This window comes from Hypanus sabinus, chromosome 4 (assembly GCF_030144855.1).
Source record: "Hypanus sabinus isolate sHypSab1 chromosome 4, sHypSab1.hap1, whole genome shotgun sequence".
Classification (NCBI taxonomy): domain Eukaryota; kingdom Metazoa; phylum Chordata; class Chondrichthyes; order Myliobatiformes; family Dasyatidae; genus Hypanus; species Hypanus sabinus.
Window position 1 is genome coordinate 53,076,391 of NC_082709.1, and position 17,586 is coordinate 53,093,976.

At 39.8% G+C, this 17,586-nt stretch overlaps 1 protein-coding gene across 1 annotated transcript; it reads right to left on the reverse strand.

The window, feature by feature from the left end:
- Nucleotides 1-5,163: 5,163 nt before the first annotated feature.
- Nucleotides 5,164-16,946, reverse strand: LOC132392764 (secreted phosphoprotein 24-like). The gene is made up of 6 exons (XM_059967085.1): nt 16,786-16,946; nt 16,522-16,643; nt 14,914-15,036; nt 13,788-13,922; nt 11,046-11,093; nt 5,164-10,208 (listed from the first exon to the last, which is right to left on the reverse strand). The coding sequence occupies exons 1-6, from the start codon at nt 16,838-16,840 to the stop codon at nt 10,071-10,073; spliced, it is 621 nt and encodes a 206-aa protein (XP_059823068.1). The 5' UTR covers nt 16,841-16,946; the 3' UTR covers nt 5,164-10,070.
- Between the last annotated feature and the right edge of the window lie 640 nt (nt 16,947-17,586).

Below are 17,586 nucleotides of genomic sequence, written 5' to 3' on the forward strand. Positions count from 1 at the left end.
TGTTCTATAGATTTGCAGAGTATGCCCATAAGAAAAAGGATCGCAGGGTTGTATGTGGTGACATGTCTGTACTCTGATAATAAAATTTACTTTGAACTTTGAAAAGGGTTCCAAACCAATTGATTAAAAAAAATCTTATAACACAATCGGTTACAGGTTATCCTATTCAGTTTTCTAATCCTTCTGTTGTTCCAGGCAACAGTGAATGTAACAGTCAATTGCAATTGGCCCAATTTGGCCATGGATAGCCTTTAACTTAAAATCTGTTCAATCAATCAATCAATCAATCAATCAATCAATCAATCAATCAATCAATCAATCCAGGAAGCAGTTTTCAAGAAGAAACAAAACCGTTCTCTCATATTCCTTTTACTGTTAGCATAACTACAATCCAAAAGGAAAATTCTCTCTATCAATGACAACTCTCATTTACTCAAACAACTTCTAGTTGTAACATATTCCAATTACGTTGTGACCAACTTTAATCAAACTGCTTCTTCAATTAGAGTCATAAAGCACTACAGTACAGAAACAAGCCTTTGGCCCAATTAATATGTGCTGATCTATCATTCTGACTTGTTCCATCAACCTGCACCTGGACATAGCCCTCTTTGCACCTGTGTCTATGTATGTATTTATCCAAACTTCTCTTAAGTTTGAAGTCAAACCCATATCTCCCACTTCTGCTGGCAGCTTGTTCCACACTCACACCACCTCCGAGAGAAGAAGATCCCCTTCATGTTCCGTTAAATATTTCACCTTTCACCTTTATCAATGATCGCTAGTTATTGCGTCACCCAACTTCAGCAGAAAAGTCTGTTTGCATTTACTCTTTCTTTTCCCCTCATAATTTTGTATAATTCAATCAATTTTCCCCTCATTCTCCTGTGCTTCAGGGGATAAAGTTCTTGACACATTAATAATCACCATACCATATTTAACAATGTTAGCTGCACATATCACAATGTTTCAATAAACTACATAGAATATACACTCAGTGGCTACTTCATTAGGTACACCTCTACACCTGCTCATTAATGTAAATATCAGCCAATCACATGGCAGCAATTCAATGCAAAAAAGCATGCAGACGTGGTGAACATGTTCAGTCAATTGATAAGGCCAAACAGCAGAGAGGGGAGCAAATGTGATCTAAATGACTTTGACAGTAGAATGTTTGTTGGTGTACAACAGGGTGGTTTGAGTATCTCAGAAATCTGCTGATCTCCCCAGATTTTACATGCACAACAGTCTCTCAAGTTTATCGAGGATGGTGCCAAAATCAGAAAACATCCAGCAAGCGGCAGTTCTGTGAGTGAAAACGCTTGGTTAAAATGAGAGACATCAGAGGAGAATGACCAGACTGGTCCAAGCTGACAGAAAGGAGACGGTAACTCAAAGAAACATGCGTTACAACACGTCAAATGGAGGGAGAGGGAGCAACTCAATGACGCAAGGAAGTAGTGGGTGGAGGACCAAAAGCTCCCATCAGAAAATGTTCACCACCCAGGATTAGATGGGTGGAGGGGGAGATGGGCTACAGCAGCAGGAAACCATTTTGGGTTCCACTCCTGTACCTAAAGAAGTGGCCACTGAGTATATAATATCACTGTTCTGTACCAGTCACAGACCTTGCCATCTTCAAGGCACCAACCATCATTCCAGTGCCAAAGAAGGTGACAGTGACCTACCTAAATGAATATTGTCACTTTATGGAGCACATTAAAGCCTTACTCCCAGCTACAATGGCCTCTGCCCTCCATTCTGTCATGTCTCATATGCTATGGTTATAGACTTCAGTTCTATGTTAAACACCATCATGCCACAGAAACCGGTAAGGAGACTGTCCTTACATGATCTCAACACCTCCCTCTGCAACTGGATCCTGGACTTCTTTACAGAAAGGCCACAGTCAGTCCGTGTGGGCAGCAACGTCTCTAGTCCAATTACGCTGAGCACTAGCGCTCCCCAGGGCTGTGTGCTCAGCCTACTGCTGACGCATGATTGTGTCACAGGATCCAGCTGAAACTGTGTCAAGTTTTCAGATGACACAATGATGGTTATCCTTATCAACAATGATGATAAGACAGAGTACAGAGAGGAAGTGAAGCTACTGAAGAATGACCTTAGTCTGAACATGGAGAAGACCCAGGAAACCATTGTGGAGTTCAGGAAGGTGCAGATGAACAATCCCTCTCTGTGAATGCCTGGCTCCTCTGCAGACAGAGTTAAGTGCACTAACTTCCTGGGAGTTCATATCATGGATGACCTCACCTGGTCCCCTAATATTGCCTCCCTGATCAAGAAGGCACAGCAGCACCTCCACTTCCTATGGAGGTTGAGGCAAGTCAGGCTCCCTGCTCACGACATCTTAACTGAATTTTGTTGGAGCATCATTGAGAGCGTCCTGATAAGTTGCATCTCAATCTGGTATAGAAGCAGCCAAGCATTGGACCAGAAGTTCCTACAAAGGAAGGTGAGGACAGCTGAGAGGATTATCAGGGATATTTATCAGGCGCGCTGTGTACACTGGGCTCTTAGTATCGTTAAGGAACCCACCCATCCATCCAGCATCCTCATTGACTTTCTACCATTAGGCAGGAGACTCTGATGTATAAAAACATGAACGGTCAGGATGGGAAACAGTTCCTTCCCTCAGGTTTCTGAACTCCCTGCCACAACATGTTCAAAGTGTCACTGGCTAATCTGTTCTGTACCTTACAATATTTAATTTATGCACTTTACTTTGTTTATTTATGCATAATTCCTCTGTGGAATTTATCCTTATTTTTTAAAGTTATTGTAACTTTTATAAGTTTTATATGTACTACTGTGCTTTACACCCTGCTTTGGAGAAATGACTCATTTGATGGTATATAGTTAACTGATAATGAACTTGACTTGACTTCTTCTGCATCACACCACACATTATTAAAATAGATATCCACTAGAGATAGGTGTGGCTGCTTCATTTTGGGTTTCAGTTGTCTGAACGGATCTGTAGCCATTTTACATGTGGGCTCTCGAGACTGTGAATTATGCAATCTGATATCAACAAATGGCTTCCAATTTGGGGTGAATTTTCAATTCTTGCCTCATGATTCTTAAGTGTTCAAATACTCTAGGTCAGCAGCCAGGTTGACTGATAGTTTTCTACATGATTAATAATTCACCTACATCTTTTGATTGGGACCTTAATGCAATTGAATGACAGGGCTAAGAGGGAGAGCTTTCCCTAGATCCTTACAACAGAAAGAAAAGGCTATTTCAACCCAGAGACTATTTTGCCTCACTGTGAAGTTGCATTTCCCTTGCTTATTTTCCCTCCCACCTATTGCCCTTACATTCCTTCCAAAGTAAGTGAAATTTTCACTGGTCAATAACCTTCCAATCGCAATGTGAAAGGAAACCCATGTGGTCAGAGGGAGAACATGCAATCTGTACACAGACAGCACCGGAAAGCAAGTCACTGCAACTGTTAGCCCTAGAGGCTCAGAGCTTCACATGCTGAATTTGGTACAATCCTATCAGTGTAATAAACTGGTGTTCCATGCAAAGTGTTGAACGTGGTATGGAAAACTGTGGAAGTTTACTGTAACAACCAGTCGCTACATGCCAAAGACCTTTAAGATTTGCAGATATAGCTTCAATTACTGCTCTCCTGCCAGTTCCAGCTATTCTTGGAACAAAGCTCTGTATATACAATAATGATAATGAAAGAAAAGTGCAAAATTGTTGCACCCATCCTACTCTGAGTTAAACAGGCATCTTTAAATGTGCATCCTGTTCCCTGCACAGCTGTCCAGTTAGCCTCCATTAATGCTCTTGGAATCTAAGGTATAACAGGCATTCCGCTGTAAGCAATGTGAAAAGATGAAAGGGATCACGATTTATTTCTCAAGCAGTGTCAATAGTAGGGATGCTGCCTCTCAGTGCCATCAAATTGGGTACTATCGAGAAGTGCTGTCTGTGTCGAGTCGATACGTTCTCCCTGAAACTGTGTGCTGTGTGGTTTGACAGTGGATATGGTAAATTGTCCTTAATGTGCTAGAATTTGGAGTGGGGTGAAGGGGTTTGGATTGGGAGGCCAAAAGATCTGTTTTGATACCGTTATGACTAAATTGTTCTCAACTTTTACATAAGAATGTATGTATATTCCATGAAAGCTAAATTGAATAAAATGAGACACTCTATGACTTCAAGCTACTGGTGAAAGCCCAGTTAGAGTAGGAGAAAATTGCTTTAACTTTGAAGTCACAGGGAAGATTAGTGTCACATAGACTGGTAAGAGTAAAGCTTATCAGAATCAAAGCAGTGAGAGGGTCCCTGGTTGCAAAAGCAAGAGCCTGGAGCCCAGAGTTAACTGTGTCCCTATTAAGCAGTAAGTTTTTCTTGTTACTTGGCCCATTACTGAAAATAGTTCAAAGCCCTGCTGTGTAAGTAAATTTATTCACATCTCTGATGAGTGGTAGAAGTGAATGGTATGCATTTCCTCCTGATTTAAGAGTTCAAATGACTGAAATTGACAGGGATAGAGTTATGCAACTCCAAAGAGACCCTATGGATATTAATAAACATCTGGATGATATCAGCTATTTGTCAAAATTCTTGATGTCAAACATAACAGGTTAAACTTACAAACAGATTAAGTTCAAACAGCAAACACTGCAAACTCTAGCTTGTTCCCAGAGAAGATAAATGTAAAATCTCTCTTTAGAATAACCTCATTGCAGGACAACTAGGGACACGTTTACCTCCAGAAATACCAACTGCATTTGTTAAATATATGCTCGGTATAAATGATTTGCAGCCTGACGGTCAAGGTCAGCATGTCTTGCAGAGCGATGATATCACAGGAAGTACTCCCACCTCTTAGGTCCCTGCACAGCCTTTGCCTGTCCAGGATCCCTTCAACATTTAGTATCACAAAATAAAAGCCTGGATAAACACTTGAGAATATATTTCAAAATCAGTGAGTTGAGTGAGATGATGGAATCTGGAATAGGAAGCTCTCAGCCTGTAGTGCTATTGGTGATCAAAGCTGAAGTCCTTTAGTGCTGGACTATCTTCTTACAAAAAGGTCTCTGATCTCCTGCTCTGCGGAAAAATTGGATCAATTTATTGTGCCTTTTTTGTCAAAGTTCCCAGTAGTTCAAGTTCAAGACAAGTTCAAGTCACTTTTTATTGTCATTTCAACCATAACTGCTGGCACAGTACACAGTAAAAACAAGACAACGTTTTTCGGGACCATGTTGCCACATGAAACAATGCAAAAAACTACACTGAACTACATAACACAACACAAAAAACTACACTAGACTACCGACTACTAGTCTTTCACCCAAGTGGCTGTGAGAAGAATTGCCTTGGAGAGATAGTGAGTGTTCGTTCAACCATTCAGAGTTAAAGCAAGAATTCTAGCTTCTCCACTGATGTAGCTGTTTCAGTTAGGCTGGTGCCACTTACTGCCAACACTTGTATTGATTCATGTGGTAGGTCCTGGCATTTGTTTGGGACTGGAACATTTTTGCTAGTTGTGTTTATAGTGTGTTTAGGATTTTCCATTCCAGAGAGCAGCAGGAGGAATGGGGAGGGAGGAGCTGAGAGGACAAGAATGATAAACAGAAATACTGTGAAGGGAAAGGTTCGTGGCAAAACACTCCGAGCCGCCCTTTGATTTTGCAAAGCATTAATATATACAAATCCTTATCAGCTTCAAACTCAACATTTTTGTCATACACAACCCAAACATTCAGTTGCCACTGTTGCCAGCTAAAGTTTTGAGATGAAACTGGGACATTTTTTGTTTGTTGCATTGATAGAGTGTTTTCAGTTTCCCTCCCAGAGAGCAGGAAATTTGTAGAGCAGCAGGGTTGGGAGGGAGGGGCTGGTGGGAGCAAGAGAGATAAACACAAAAACCGGAAAGGAAGGAAGGGTTTTGCAGGAATAGACTCAGAAATGGATTTTGAAAAAGGCTGTCTGTAGTGAGCCAGATACCTTTGGATTTATTGCTGCTGGAGGAAGAAAACAAACAGCGGAATGACAACATGTTTTGTTGAAGTTATACGAGACATTGATGAGGCCAAATTTGGACTATTACATGCAGCTCTGGTCACCTACCTACAGGAAAGATAGCAATGAGATTGAAAGGGTGTAGAGAAATTTTATATGGATGTTGCCAGCTCTTGAGGACCTGAGTTACAGGGAAAGGTTGAATTGGTTAGGACTTTATTCCCTGGAATGCAGGAGAATGAGGGAGGATCTTACAGAGGTAAGCAATATTGTGAAGGAAATAGATAGTTTGAACCCATGCAGGCTGTTTCTCCTCAGGCTGGGTGAGACTGTAACTAGAGTTCACAGGTTTAGGGTGAAAAGTGAAATATTTAAGGGGAATCTGAAGGGAAACTTCTTGACTCAAAGGGTGGTACAAGTGTGGACTGAGCTGCCAGTAGAAATGGTAGAACGAGGTTGAAGTGTAACAATTAAAAGAAATTTGGATAAGTACATGGATAAGACAGGAATGGAGGGTTATGGCCCGGGTGCATACAATGGGAATAGGCAGAATAACAGTTCAGCATTGACTAGATAGGCCAAAGGGCCTGTTTCTGTGCTATTGTGCTCAATGACTCTATGAATCTAATGAGGTTTGATATAATTATTTCATAACTAAGGCATCTGTGCACTCCAGCAAAGATCCAGAATAATCTTCTAAGGCTGGATTCTGCTCACTCTAGTCAACTTCTTAAAAGTCAAACAGTACTTATGTTGACTTGCTTTGACCTGATTATTGTTGATTTAATGGATTGCATTAAACTACTGTGGGCAAAATTTGTCTGGGAGTAGAGAGACTGATTGTACCTGACAGAAGAATGAATTGCCTCTGTTGCATTTAATGATGATCACTGGATACAACAGCATCATGGTTAAGTTGCAGAACCCATGTTAAAAGGGCTGGACTGGATCCAGAGATCTCAATTCAAATACGACAAAGGAGAAATTTAAATACTTCTGGGGTTAAAAAAAAGTAATGATGACCGTAAGACAACCAGATCGTCAGAAAGGCCTTTCTGATTCATTAACATTCTTTAGGGGAGGAATTTGCCATTTCTATCCAGTCTGTCAAGGAGGAGGTACAGAAACCTGAAGACTTACAGTCAACTTTTTAGAAATAGCTTCTTCACCTCTGCCATCAGATTTCTGAATGGACACTATCTCAGTTTTTGCTCTTTTTCATTATGTTTATTTTTAATATATTTCTTATTCTAACTTATATCTTCTTATGTGTTGCACTGTACTGATGCCACAAAACAATACATTTCACATGTCATTGATAATAATACGAATCTAATTCTGATTCTGGCCTGTAAGAAACTGTGGCTTAACAAGCTATAAAAGTAACTTACCCTTTAAATGGTCTAAGAAGCATTTAGAACAAAAAGAATGGGCCACCATTGCTGGTTAACAATGAACTTGCCTTTGATCTACTGAATAGAATGCCATCCTTTTTAATAAAAGGACTAAGAATACTAATGCAGGAGTATTGAGGATCAGATGTACCATCTTAGGGCATATTGAGAAACAAAGGGAAATTGGAGTTCGTCCATAAATCCTTGAAGGTGGAAACACATGTTGCATATGTAGTTAGAAAGGCATATGGGATGCTGGCCTTCAAAGGTTTTGCTCAGATTGTAAAGGCAGTCAGGGCATTTAACACAGAAGTAAGGGGGTTATGCTGCAACTTTATAAAACTTCAGGTGAAGTACACTATGCATTTCTGTTCATCAGGCTATAGGAAGGATGTAGTAATTCTGAAGGGATTGAGAAGGAGGTTCACACAACACACACAACATGCTGAAGGCACTCAGCAGGCCAGGCAGCATCCATGGAAAAGGGTATAGTCAACATTTCGGGCCGAGACCCTTCATCGGGACTGGAGAAAAAGATGAGGAGTCAGAGTTGGGGGGGGGGGGGAGTGGAGGAAGAACAGCAAGGTGATAAGTAAAATGGGGGATGAAGGAGTGACGTAAAGAGCTGGGAAGTTGATTGGTGAAGGAGATACAGGACTCCAGAAAGTGGAATCATAGGAGAAGACAGAAGGTCATGGAAGAAAGAAAATGGGAGGAGCTCCAGAGGAAGTTTGAGAAATCAGTGTTCATGATATCAGATGGAATATAAGGTGTTGCTCCTCCAACCTGAGTGTGGCCTCATCACGACAGTACAGGAGGCCATGGACTGACATTTCAGAATGGGAATAGGAAGTGGGATTAAAATGGGTGGCCATTGGGAGATCCTGCATTTTCTGGCAGACGGAATGTAGGTGTTTGGTGAAGTGGTGTTCCAATCCGAGAGCACCAAATACAGTGGATAACATCTACAGACTCACAGGTGAAGTGTCACCTCACCTGGAAGGGTTGTTTGGGGCCTGAATGGTAATAAGAAAGGAGGTGCAGGGGCAGGTGTAGCTCTTGTTCAGCTTGCAAGCATAAGTGACAGGAAGGAGTTAGGTGGAGAGGTATGAATGGACAAGCGAGTCACCTAGAGAGCGAACCTTTGGTAGATAAACTAGATGACATGCACTCAATGTTTCAGGAACAGCTTCGTTCCCTCTGCCATCAGATTTATGAATGGACATTGAACCCTTTGATGCTACCTCAGTATTTTTCCCCTTCCTTTTTGCACTACTTATCTAATTTATTTTGTTATATACTGTATATTTATTGTAATTTATAGCTTTTATTACTGTGTATTGCATTTTACTGCTGCCACAAATTTCACGATGCATGCTGATGATATTAAACCAGTTGCTAAATTCTAAATATATATATTTAGCAAAAGCAGAAAGGCATTCAAGGGGATATTTGAAGAGACCTTCTTCATCCAGAAAGTGGTATCTGGAATGTATTGCCTCAGAGAGTGGTTGAAATTGGGTTGCTGATAGCATTTAAGAAAGCTCTAGATGAGCACTTGAATCACCTAGGCATTGAAGGTTATGAACCAAGTACTGGGAGATGGTTAAGTACCATCCATTAACGTTGATGAATTGGACCTAAAGGCATGTTTCCATATTTACAATTAGACTTCTAATAGAAAATATTGGAAGGAGGTCTATACAAATTCTATATAGGCAGATTAATCTTCGGTTGTATCCCATATGAAGCTATGTGAGCAATTCTAATCATCGTACACGTGTGAAAGGGTTTGGCATTTGTTTGGAATGTATCATGATAATGTGTTACATTTGAACTTTGATCACACAAGCGACATTGTAGATCGTGGATCTCTGAAGTTTCATTGATGAGTTGTCCCAGTTTTTCATGGTTTATTAGAATGAACTGATAGGGTAGTAGCTAATGAGGTTGGAATAAGCAGACATGCTCTGAAAATATAACCAGTCCTTTCAGGAGTGAAGTCAGGAAATGGAGCAAGGCCAGAGTTTAGTCACAAAGTGGAAAGGTGGAGCAGACTCACCAACTGAGTGCTTGACTCCTGCTTCAGTTTCCTGCCTTCACATCGTTACACTTCTCCATCCTCCTCCTCTAACCTCAGACATTTAACTTGCTTGGACAAGCCAAGAAACAGAAAGTCTTCTGGACCAACTTTTGAATACATTCTGGAAAACAATTTTCCACACTCTCCTCACCTCAGCCAAAGCCGACCAAAAGGTCACGCAAACCATGGGAACATCAACAGGAGAAGAACTTCTTACATGACTTATAAATACAACCTGCAGTTTCATTTTAGGTTGCAGATTTGGTTTATCTACCAAGAAATCTTTTGAAGGCAATAGTCTGAGATATTTTCAACTTCATTCATTAATTTATGATTCATTTCCATAGCCTGAGAACAAGACTGGGATATTTTCAGATTAATGTCAGTTATCACAAAACCGTGACAGGACATTCCACACTATCATCGATTTGCTTTATTGTCTTGCTTTCAACTTGTACATAAAGAGCAATGTAACTTATATCACTGAATGGAAGATACAGTTAGTTTTGTTTTAGCTTCTACTGCTTACTTTAAAGCATGCGTGGTATATACTTCTGCAGCTTTGTACGTATTTTGACTGTTTATTCCGGCCTCTGTCTATGACGTGGAAGCTTCTTGGTTAATGGACCCCCATTCAGGTTCTGTCTCCGGTTCTTTTTCTTTCCCACAGCAGAGCTCTTTCTCTGGCGCTCGTCAGGTTGTTGCCTATTCCAGTCGATCTAGAGTGGAGTGAAGAGAGTGTAATGCCAATAGTCTCACGGTTGCATCCTATGTCACTTTAGCCATTAGCAACCCATGTGTAAGTGGTAGCTGTTGGAGTGTGTTTGATAAATGATGATATCTTCACTGTACCAGTAGTTACAAGGTGTCCTTTTAATTTGGAATGACTTGTGCCATGAGGGTACATGCCTGGGACACTTCTACCACATGGCCTTACAAACTCAGGAAGACACTGCCTGAAATAAGTGTAGCATAGAACTCCAATATGGCTCCCACACAACTGGCAGCATGCTATCGGAATATTCTCCTCAGATAGCGCCCTCTATGGAGGTATCATCAGAACCAGTTAACAAGTGCCGCGACTCAGTGCCACAGAAAGCAAAGGGATTTGAATTTTAGAGAGGTGGGGTGCATTATTCTGGATATTAACATGAGATTTTCCATTCTGTGATACCTCACATGATGCATTTTTAACTCATGTTGAATGTCACCAAAGGTTCTGTGCTGATGTGGCAATTGGCCCCACTCTGTGCCATGGAGACAGGAACTCACATACTCTTTGAACTGGAGGATGTTTATTGACCACCAGGTTACTTAAGTCACGAGTGCAAAGGGCATACATGACAGTGGCTTAAAGAGCCGATGTCTACACATTGTGAATGAGTAATAAGATCTTCTGCCACCCCATCCTACACCACTGGCCTCCCAGGATTTCTCAGACGTCGACACCCTCAGCACCTGGCGATGCTTGATAACTGGATACAGCTCTGGAAGAGCCATGGCTATGTGACCACCATGTAGTGACTGGGCAGATTTTTATGGTCATTTGTACTTACCGATGAGTAGTACTCATCCTGAAATTGTTGTCCCCTCTGGTACAGGACCTACGATGAAAACATCAAGGCTGATATTAGAAGTGAGGAAAGCTGTTGAGAAGAAAATACTTTTCAAGGCAGAGCAATTGGCATGAGCTGTAAATTCAAATAGGCTGGAGAGGGAGGCGAACGCTTGTAAAACCATGCACAGAAGGCATCAATTTAGTCCCAATTGCCCATTCCTGCACCAATCTGTCTCCGAATGCAGGGTGCTCAATAGTGAAAGGTGTCAGAACGGTGTTGCCGACAACTCCAGTTCAATTACAGCCCCTGGTACTGCCTGTGTGCCATTTGTGTGTTTGTCCTGTGACAGTGAGCATTCCAGTTACCTCCTCCACCTCAAAGATGCGCAGGTTGATAGGTTAAATGGTTTAAAATTACACTTAGTCCATAAATGAGTGGTAGAAAATAGAGGGAATTGATAAAATGTGGGGAGAATCAATTATGAAAATTACAGGGGGAATGGGATTGTTCGGTGAATGATTATTGATTTAATGAGCCAAAATAGGTTTCTATGTCATATGGATTAATAATGCAAATCTAAATCATTCCCTTGTGTTTATTAGTTTGATTTTGTTAATACAGATAGTTCTGTTTGATGATTAAGAACAGCTTCCTGGGGGTAATACCAATATTTTCCTCCTAAAATATCAGTTCCTTTCTTTTGGAATTGCAGGGGAGGATATTTTGGTGCTTTAGGCCCGTAAAATCATTGTCACATACTCTTGAGGGAGGATCTCTTTTCCTGTCAGTGTAATTGAACTGATTTTACATTCTGAGAGGCCAGATGGGCTCCATCAGCCACATGCAATCCCAAAGTATGGTAATCCTACACCTAAGCTCTAAACACAGCAGCTATCTCTCCATCTCCCAATAAATCACACAAATCTGAGTGAGATCGATATAATAATAAGTGCATCCTAAACTTGACTGAAGTTATGGCGATGGCTCAAGATACAAGGAGTTTTGTTCCATAGCACGCTTGACTTAGAAGTTATTCATAACATTATAGTGTAACAAAATTGGGATAATATTCAATTCCTCAAAATACCTTAACCAAGATTTTAGTCTGCAAAGGATAAATGAATGCAAAGTTTATCTTATACCCCCACCCATCTCAGATGCTTTCCATTCCATTCTAATTGTTCATAACATGCTTTATCTCTAAACTTTGTCAATGCTGGTACAGTGCTTTAAAACTACACAGGTAAATTCACTTGTGTCAAATACAATGTTAAACTTTTGATGGCACAGCTTGGGGGAATCTTATCCCCCTGGATTTCTGAGTGGTGGATGAGGTACTTAAAACAATCCCAATTCAAACTGAGCTGATCATTTACATCCCTTGATGAGCCTAGAAGCTGCTCTTCTAGTTTCTCTATGATGGATTTTCCCATGAGTTTGGTATTACCAACGACTGAAGGGAGATGGACAGTGCGTTAGAGGGAAAGCAAGTGTTTGTGACGCAGGAATATTGATTTCCAAGCTTACTTACTTGCTAGGAGTCAGATACATTGGAAAGAGCTCCCCTATTAGACCATCTGTGAATGAAGCATCTCTCCGTTCTACCAGTTGTATTTGGAGACTCCTTCCCAATGTGCACCTACAAGCTTAAAGCAAGCCTATCCACCAAGCTGACTTCCAGAAAATGTCTGCAATGGAGGTAAAACACTGTGGCATGAAGAGAAGTTTGTACCTTGTCTGAACTTTATTCTCTTTAAAACTGTACTCATAGGTTCAACAACTGGACATAATTCTGTTCACCTTTGCTGAAATTCCAGAGCTAATGAATATTGCCAGCAGTTTTGGATATTACTTTAGCTTTCACACCCTCTACCACCATCACCCTTACTATATAGTTTTGTTTGAAAGCAGGTCAGGTTTCAAACTGGCCCATTACCAACCATAAACAATAGGGCTGTGATCACAGGATTAGGGTTGGATCAGATTTGGGAATCACGCTTCCAGAGTTAAGATTGTATATCACTGTACCTTTTCACAGGGAGGTGCTTGCCATTTTAAAACATACAATTAAAAATGTTAAGTGATTTTCATTATCAATGTTGTTGTTATGTGCTATGCACTGTTTTTCCATGATCATGTTTGTTTTTAGCAAATTTTTCTACGGAAGTGGTTTGCCATTGTCTTCTTCTGGGCAGTGTTGTTACAAGATGGGTGATCTCAGCCATTATCATTTCATTATCACTATCACTATCACTACAAAGCTTGACTGCTTGTCACCAGTGGTCGCATAACTAGGACCTGTGATGTGCACCAGCTGCTCATACGACCATCCACTACCTTCACGTGACTCAGATCAGGGGGATAAGCAAGTGCTACACCTTGCCCAAGGGTGGCCTGCTGGCTAGTGGAAGGAAGGAGTGTCTTACAGCTCCTTTGGTAGAGGCGTATCTCCATCCAACCACCCAATTTTCATTATATGAATTCAATTAAAACAGTTTGATGTTTTGGCAAACATTTAAAATTCAATGTTAAACTAAACTTGATTTATATGATTTGATTGATTAGAAATGAGTTGGTCTTGGACACATTTATGTAAATTGGGAAGAGCAATTCAGAACTTGTCAATGAGCAGTAGCAAAAATATATCTCATCTGCAGCAAAGAACAAGATTTTACTTCATGCAATTCAATAAATACCATGCAAATATTAACTAGCATTCAGAATAAACTTGCAGCTTACCTCTTCACTGCTTTCAAAGGAGGAGGATGCACTGCTGCTGTCCACAATTCCGCCTCTTGCATTCTTGCAATGTAGAAAAACATCGACAAACGTTCCTAATGAATAGTCAACGCTGCTGTGACATGTCACCATTTCCTGTGGTTTAAAGTAGGAATAAGTATATTGATGTAACATAAAGATTTGCATTTATGTTGTGCATTTTAAAGCATCCCAAAATGTTGAATACCCAATTGGGGTTTTTTTAAAGTGGAATTACTACAGTAATACAGAAAATGACGTGATGAGTAAGCTCCCACAAACAACAATGTGATATTGGCCATATACTCTACCCCAGTAATGATCAACATGGGATAAGGGAGCAAATTATTAGTTCTCTGATGATGTTCTTTTACAACCACAAGAGAGAATAACCAGGATACTGGTTTAATATCTCATTGGAAAAACAGCACAGTTGAACAGTGTTCTACTCTACATGGTTTTATGCATTTGCCTGGAGAAGGACTAGAACCCACTGAAAGACAAGAAAGCTACAAACAAAGTCACATTTGATCATTACAATCACTTTGTTAATCTTAAAATGTGTTAGAGAAATAGAAATAAAGATGCGACATAAACTTATAATTAAAATATCAACTAAAACTCCATACACACTTAAAGTCAATATTTAGTTATTTCATTAATACAACACAAAGTTTTGAAATAATTATCCCAAGGAAATTTGTCAGCTTTTCAGTTTCAGAAAGCTCTTGCCAGAAAGTATGCTATTATGCCATTAAATATTCAGTTAACAATAATTTCATTTCCAGGGTTACTGCGTAAATAATATTTTGAAGTTCTCTGCACTTCAGTAGTTAATCAAAAAAATAAATATGCTTATATAGACCCTTGCTTGACCCCATACTGCCCTAAAACAAGTTCAAGCCAATTAAGTATTTGCTCTCTTTTGAGGTCCTGCATTGTTCAACTAATGGAGGACAAGGCAGCATTATGGCAATTCCAGAATGTTAACTTGCACTCTGAATATGCTGTCATTTTCACAGTATAATCAGGACAATTGTACACAGTTTCTTCATCATTATAACCACAAAATTAAGGTTAATACATTTTTAAAAAACATAATACTCACAGCCAAGGGGCTTCTATTCAGTTCACAGTTTTCGATCTCTGCTCCACTGTTTTTGGGACAGATGGTCTCTCTTGCAGTAAACCTCAGGTCCACAGATAAATCATTTTGTCCTGATGGGGTAACCTAAAGGATAAAACATAGAGATTTATCAAATGTGAGTTGCCGGCTTTATTAAAATAAATGAAAATCTTCTGAAGTCAATAAAACTGCACATTTTCAAAAGGACCTGCAGCAATTATTTGTAAGTAAGGCATTGAATTTGCTAACAATTCACAATATGGATAGGTCAGCATTGCAAGGATTATAACTCACATTGAAGTTGGCTCAAAGAAGCTGTGGATATATGTTAGTCACTCTCATTTACTTGACAAGCATTACAGGGAACTAGATTTGAGTTACTTAGAGACATTTTTAAAGATTGCGATAGTAATTGGTGACGGAAGTAAGATTCAGTGAACATGTTAAATGAACAAGAAAGACTTAAAGTGATAGGGAGCTTCAAAGGGGAATTCTGAAGCCTAGATGCAAAGTTCCAGTTCAAAACTAGAGGGATAGATTATTAAGAAAATCATGAAAATAAGCAGAAAAGGGATGAGGGTGACAGAAATATTAAAGAAAGATAGATCTATTTGTATGTCTATTGTGCAGCAGGCACTCTGTGAGCATAGTGTGCTACGTTTATTGTTGCTGCCTTGAGGTAATAAGCAACTCCGTTTCCACTACTCTTGTTCACTGCACTGCCACCTCCTCTTCAGCATCTGGAGTAAGGGATAGGCACAGTCCAATGAACAATGCTAATGTGAGTTATGTTCCAGCCATCTGCTGACTGGAACTTTTTTATGGCTGGAGGAAAGGGATGATGAAGGGAGAAACCTTACCACAAAACTATTTAAAGATTTTGAAAGATTTTATGGCAGTTTCTAAATCAAATGTCTAGCAGTTCTTCAAGCCTTGGTAGATAAGCTCCTCAATACCTTGAACAAATAGAAAAAGGAACTTGCCAGGTTCACCGTCTACCTTCAGGTGAACTTAGTGACTGAGGTCTATTTTGTACCTTAGAAGCTCAGTTTACATGTTGGAATGTTCTCTCCCCAAGTCCCGCACTGTAACAGAGAAGCAAACCTGTAGTCCATGTGAACTCCCCACCAGTGCAGAAGGAACACCTCAAATGGACTATCAAATAATCCACTGCCATTTCAGACCATTAAAACACTACTTATTTCACAAAACTAAATTTTTAAAAAGGAAACAGCCTCAGGGAAAGAAAAACAGAATCATTGGGACAAAAGTTAAGGAAGACAGATGAAAGAGAGAAGAGAGAATTAATTAATATTTGATATCCCAACTGAAGAGATCAAAGAAATAGTGGGTGTAAATACATGTGCAGAACACCGAAGGGGAGGAGACAGAAGACTGAATGATAAGTTGCAGGGTATGTTATGTAAGAAATGTACGTTGCAGCTGTGTGAAATAGTAAAGAAGCGACAGCAGCTGAATGCCAGAAATAGAACATGAGGGAGAGTTAAAACAAATATGAAGAGAAGGTCAAACAAAATAAATACCCAAATGAAGAATAAATTAGGTCTTGTTTGATTAAATAATACTTACGTGCAACAGTTCGTTACTGATGACAGCAAACAGGTAACCACCAGCTGTGTCACTGTTCAGCTGTATAATGGATTGCCTCAGTGCATCTTCAATGGCTGGGAGGAAGTCAAACATCGGGATGGCTGTAAAATAAGTCAGCAATAAGGGTACTTAGCATTTATAGTAACCTGCCTGTTCTGAACTTCCTAGAATTCATTCAGTCAGCATTCAGAAAGCAGTTTTCATGGCATCTTAATGAAAAGATAACTTCTAAATTTTAAATACCAGCATAGAATTGGAAAGCCTGAAGTACAGCGAAAGTCAATAGAAGTGACTTCATCTTGACAAGCTTTGGTACTTAGCTGCTGATGATGTCTCTATCTCTCTCTCTCTCTCTCACTGAGCCTTTATCTGCTGTTGCCTTTTATATGCTGCAATCCCTTTAATTAATGACTCACGGTTTCACAACCAATGTTTTCAAACCACAACATTGAGACAGACGAAAAGAACTTCCCTGCCAACTCAATAATAGAGGGTTTAATAACCACGACTTTTGGAAAAGACGCAGATATTTCACACATCTATTTACTGGCTATTAAAATCTGCAATTATTTAAAATGTTTGTTCACCAACCCACACTTAAAAATATTACTTCAGGTTTTAGCATTTGGTACATTGTATTTTGCTATTTGACCATTCTCAGAAGTTGCAAGTAATTTATTCTGTTAAAGAAAGATGAGATACATATTTATTAAAATCTGTGATTTAACTGCAACAATTGTCAGCCCAACACTGCTGTAAATTACACTGAGACAGTTAAGGTTAAAGAGATTATCTTTACTTATCATCAAAACATCAAAATGTACAGTGAAATGTGTCATTTGCTTCAAACCAAATCAACAAGGATTGTTCTAGGTCAGTCCACAACTGTTGCTCTGCTTTTAACACCAATGTAGCATGCCCGCAACTCACTAACATTAACCATAAATCTTTGGAAAATGGGAAGGAACCAGAGCACCTGGAGGAAACCCACACATTCATGGGGAGAATGTAAAAACTCCTTACAGACAGAGTGGTAGGAATCGA

Coding starts and splice junctions, on each gene's coding strand:
- LOC132392764 (XM_059967085.1), bottom strand. CDS start 16,840: ATGAAGTCACTTCTATTGACTTTCGCTGTACTTCAGGCTTTCCAATTC. Junction 16,644..16,785: donor GGCTTTCCAATTCTATGCTG/GTATTTAAAATT, acceptor CTTATTTTACAG/CCATCCCGATGTTTGACTTC. Junction 10,209..11,045: donor AGGATGAGTACTACTCATCG/GTAAGTACAAAT, acceptor ACTCCACTCTAG/ATCGACTGGAATAGGCAACA.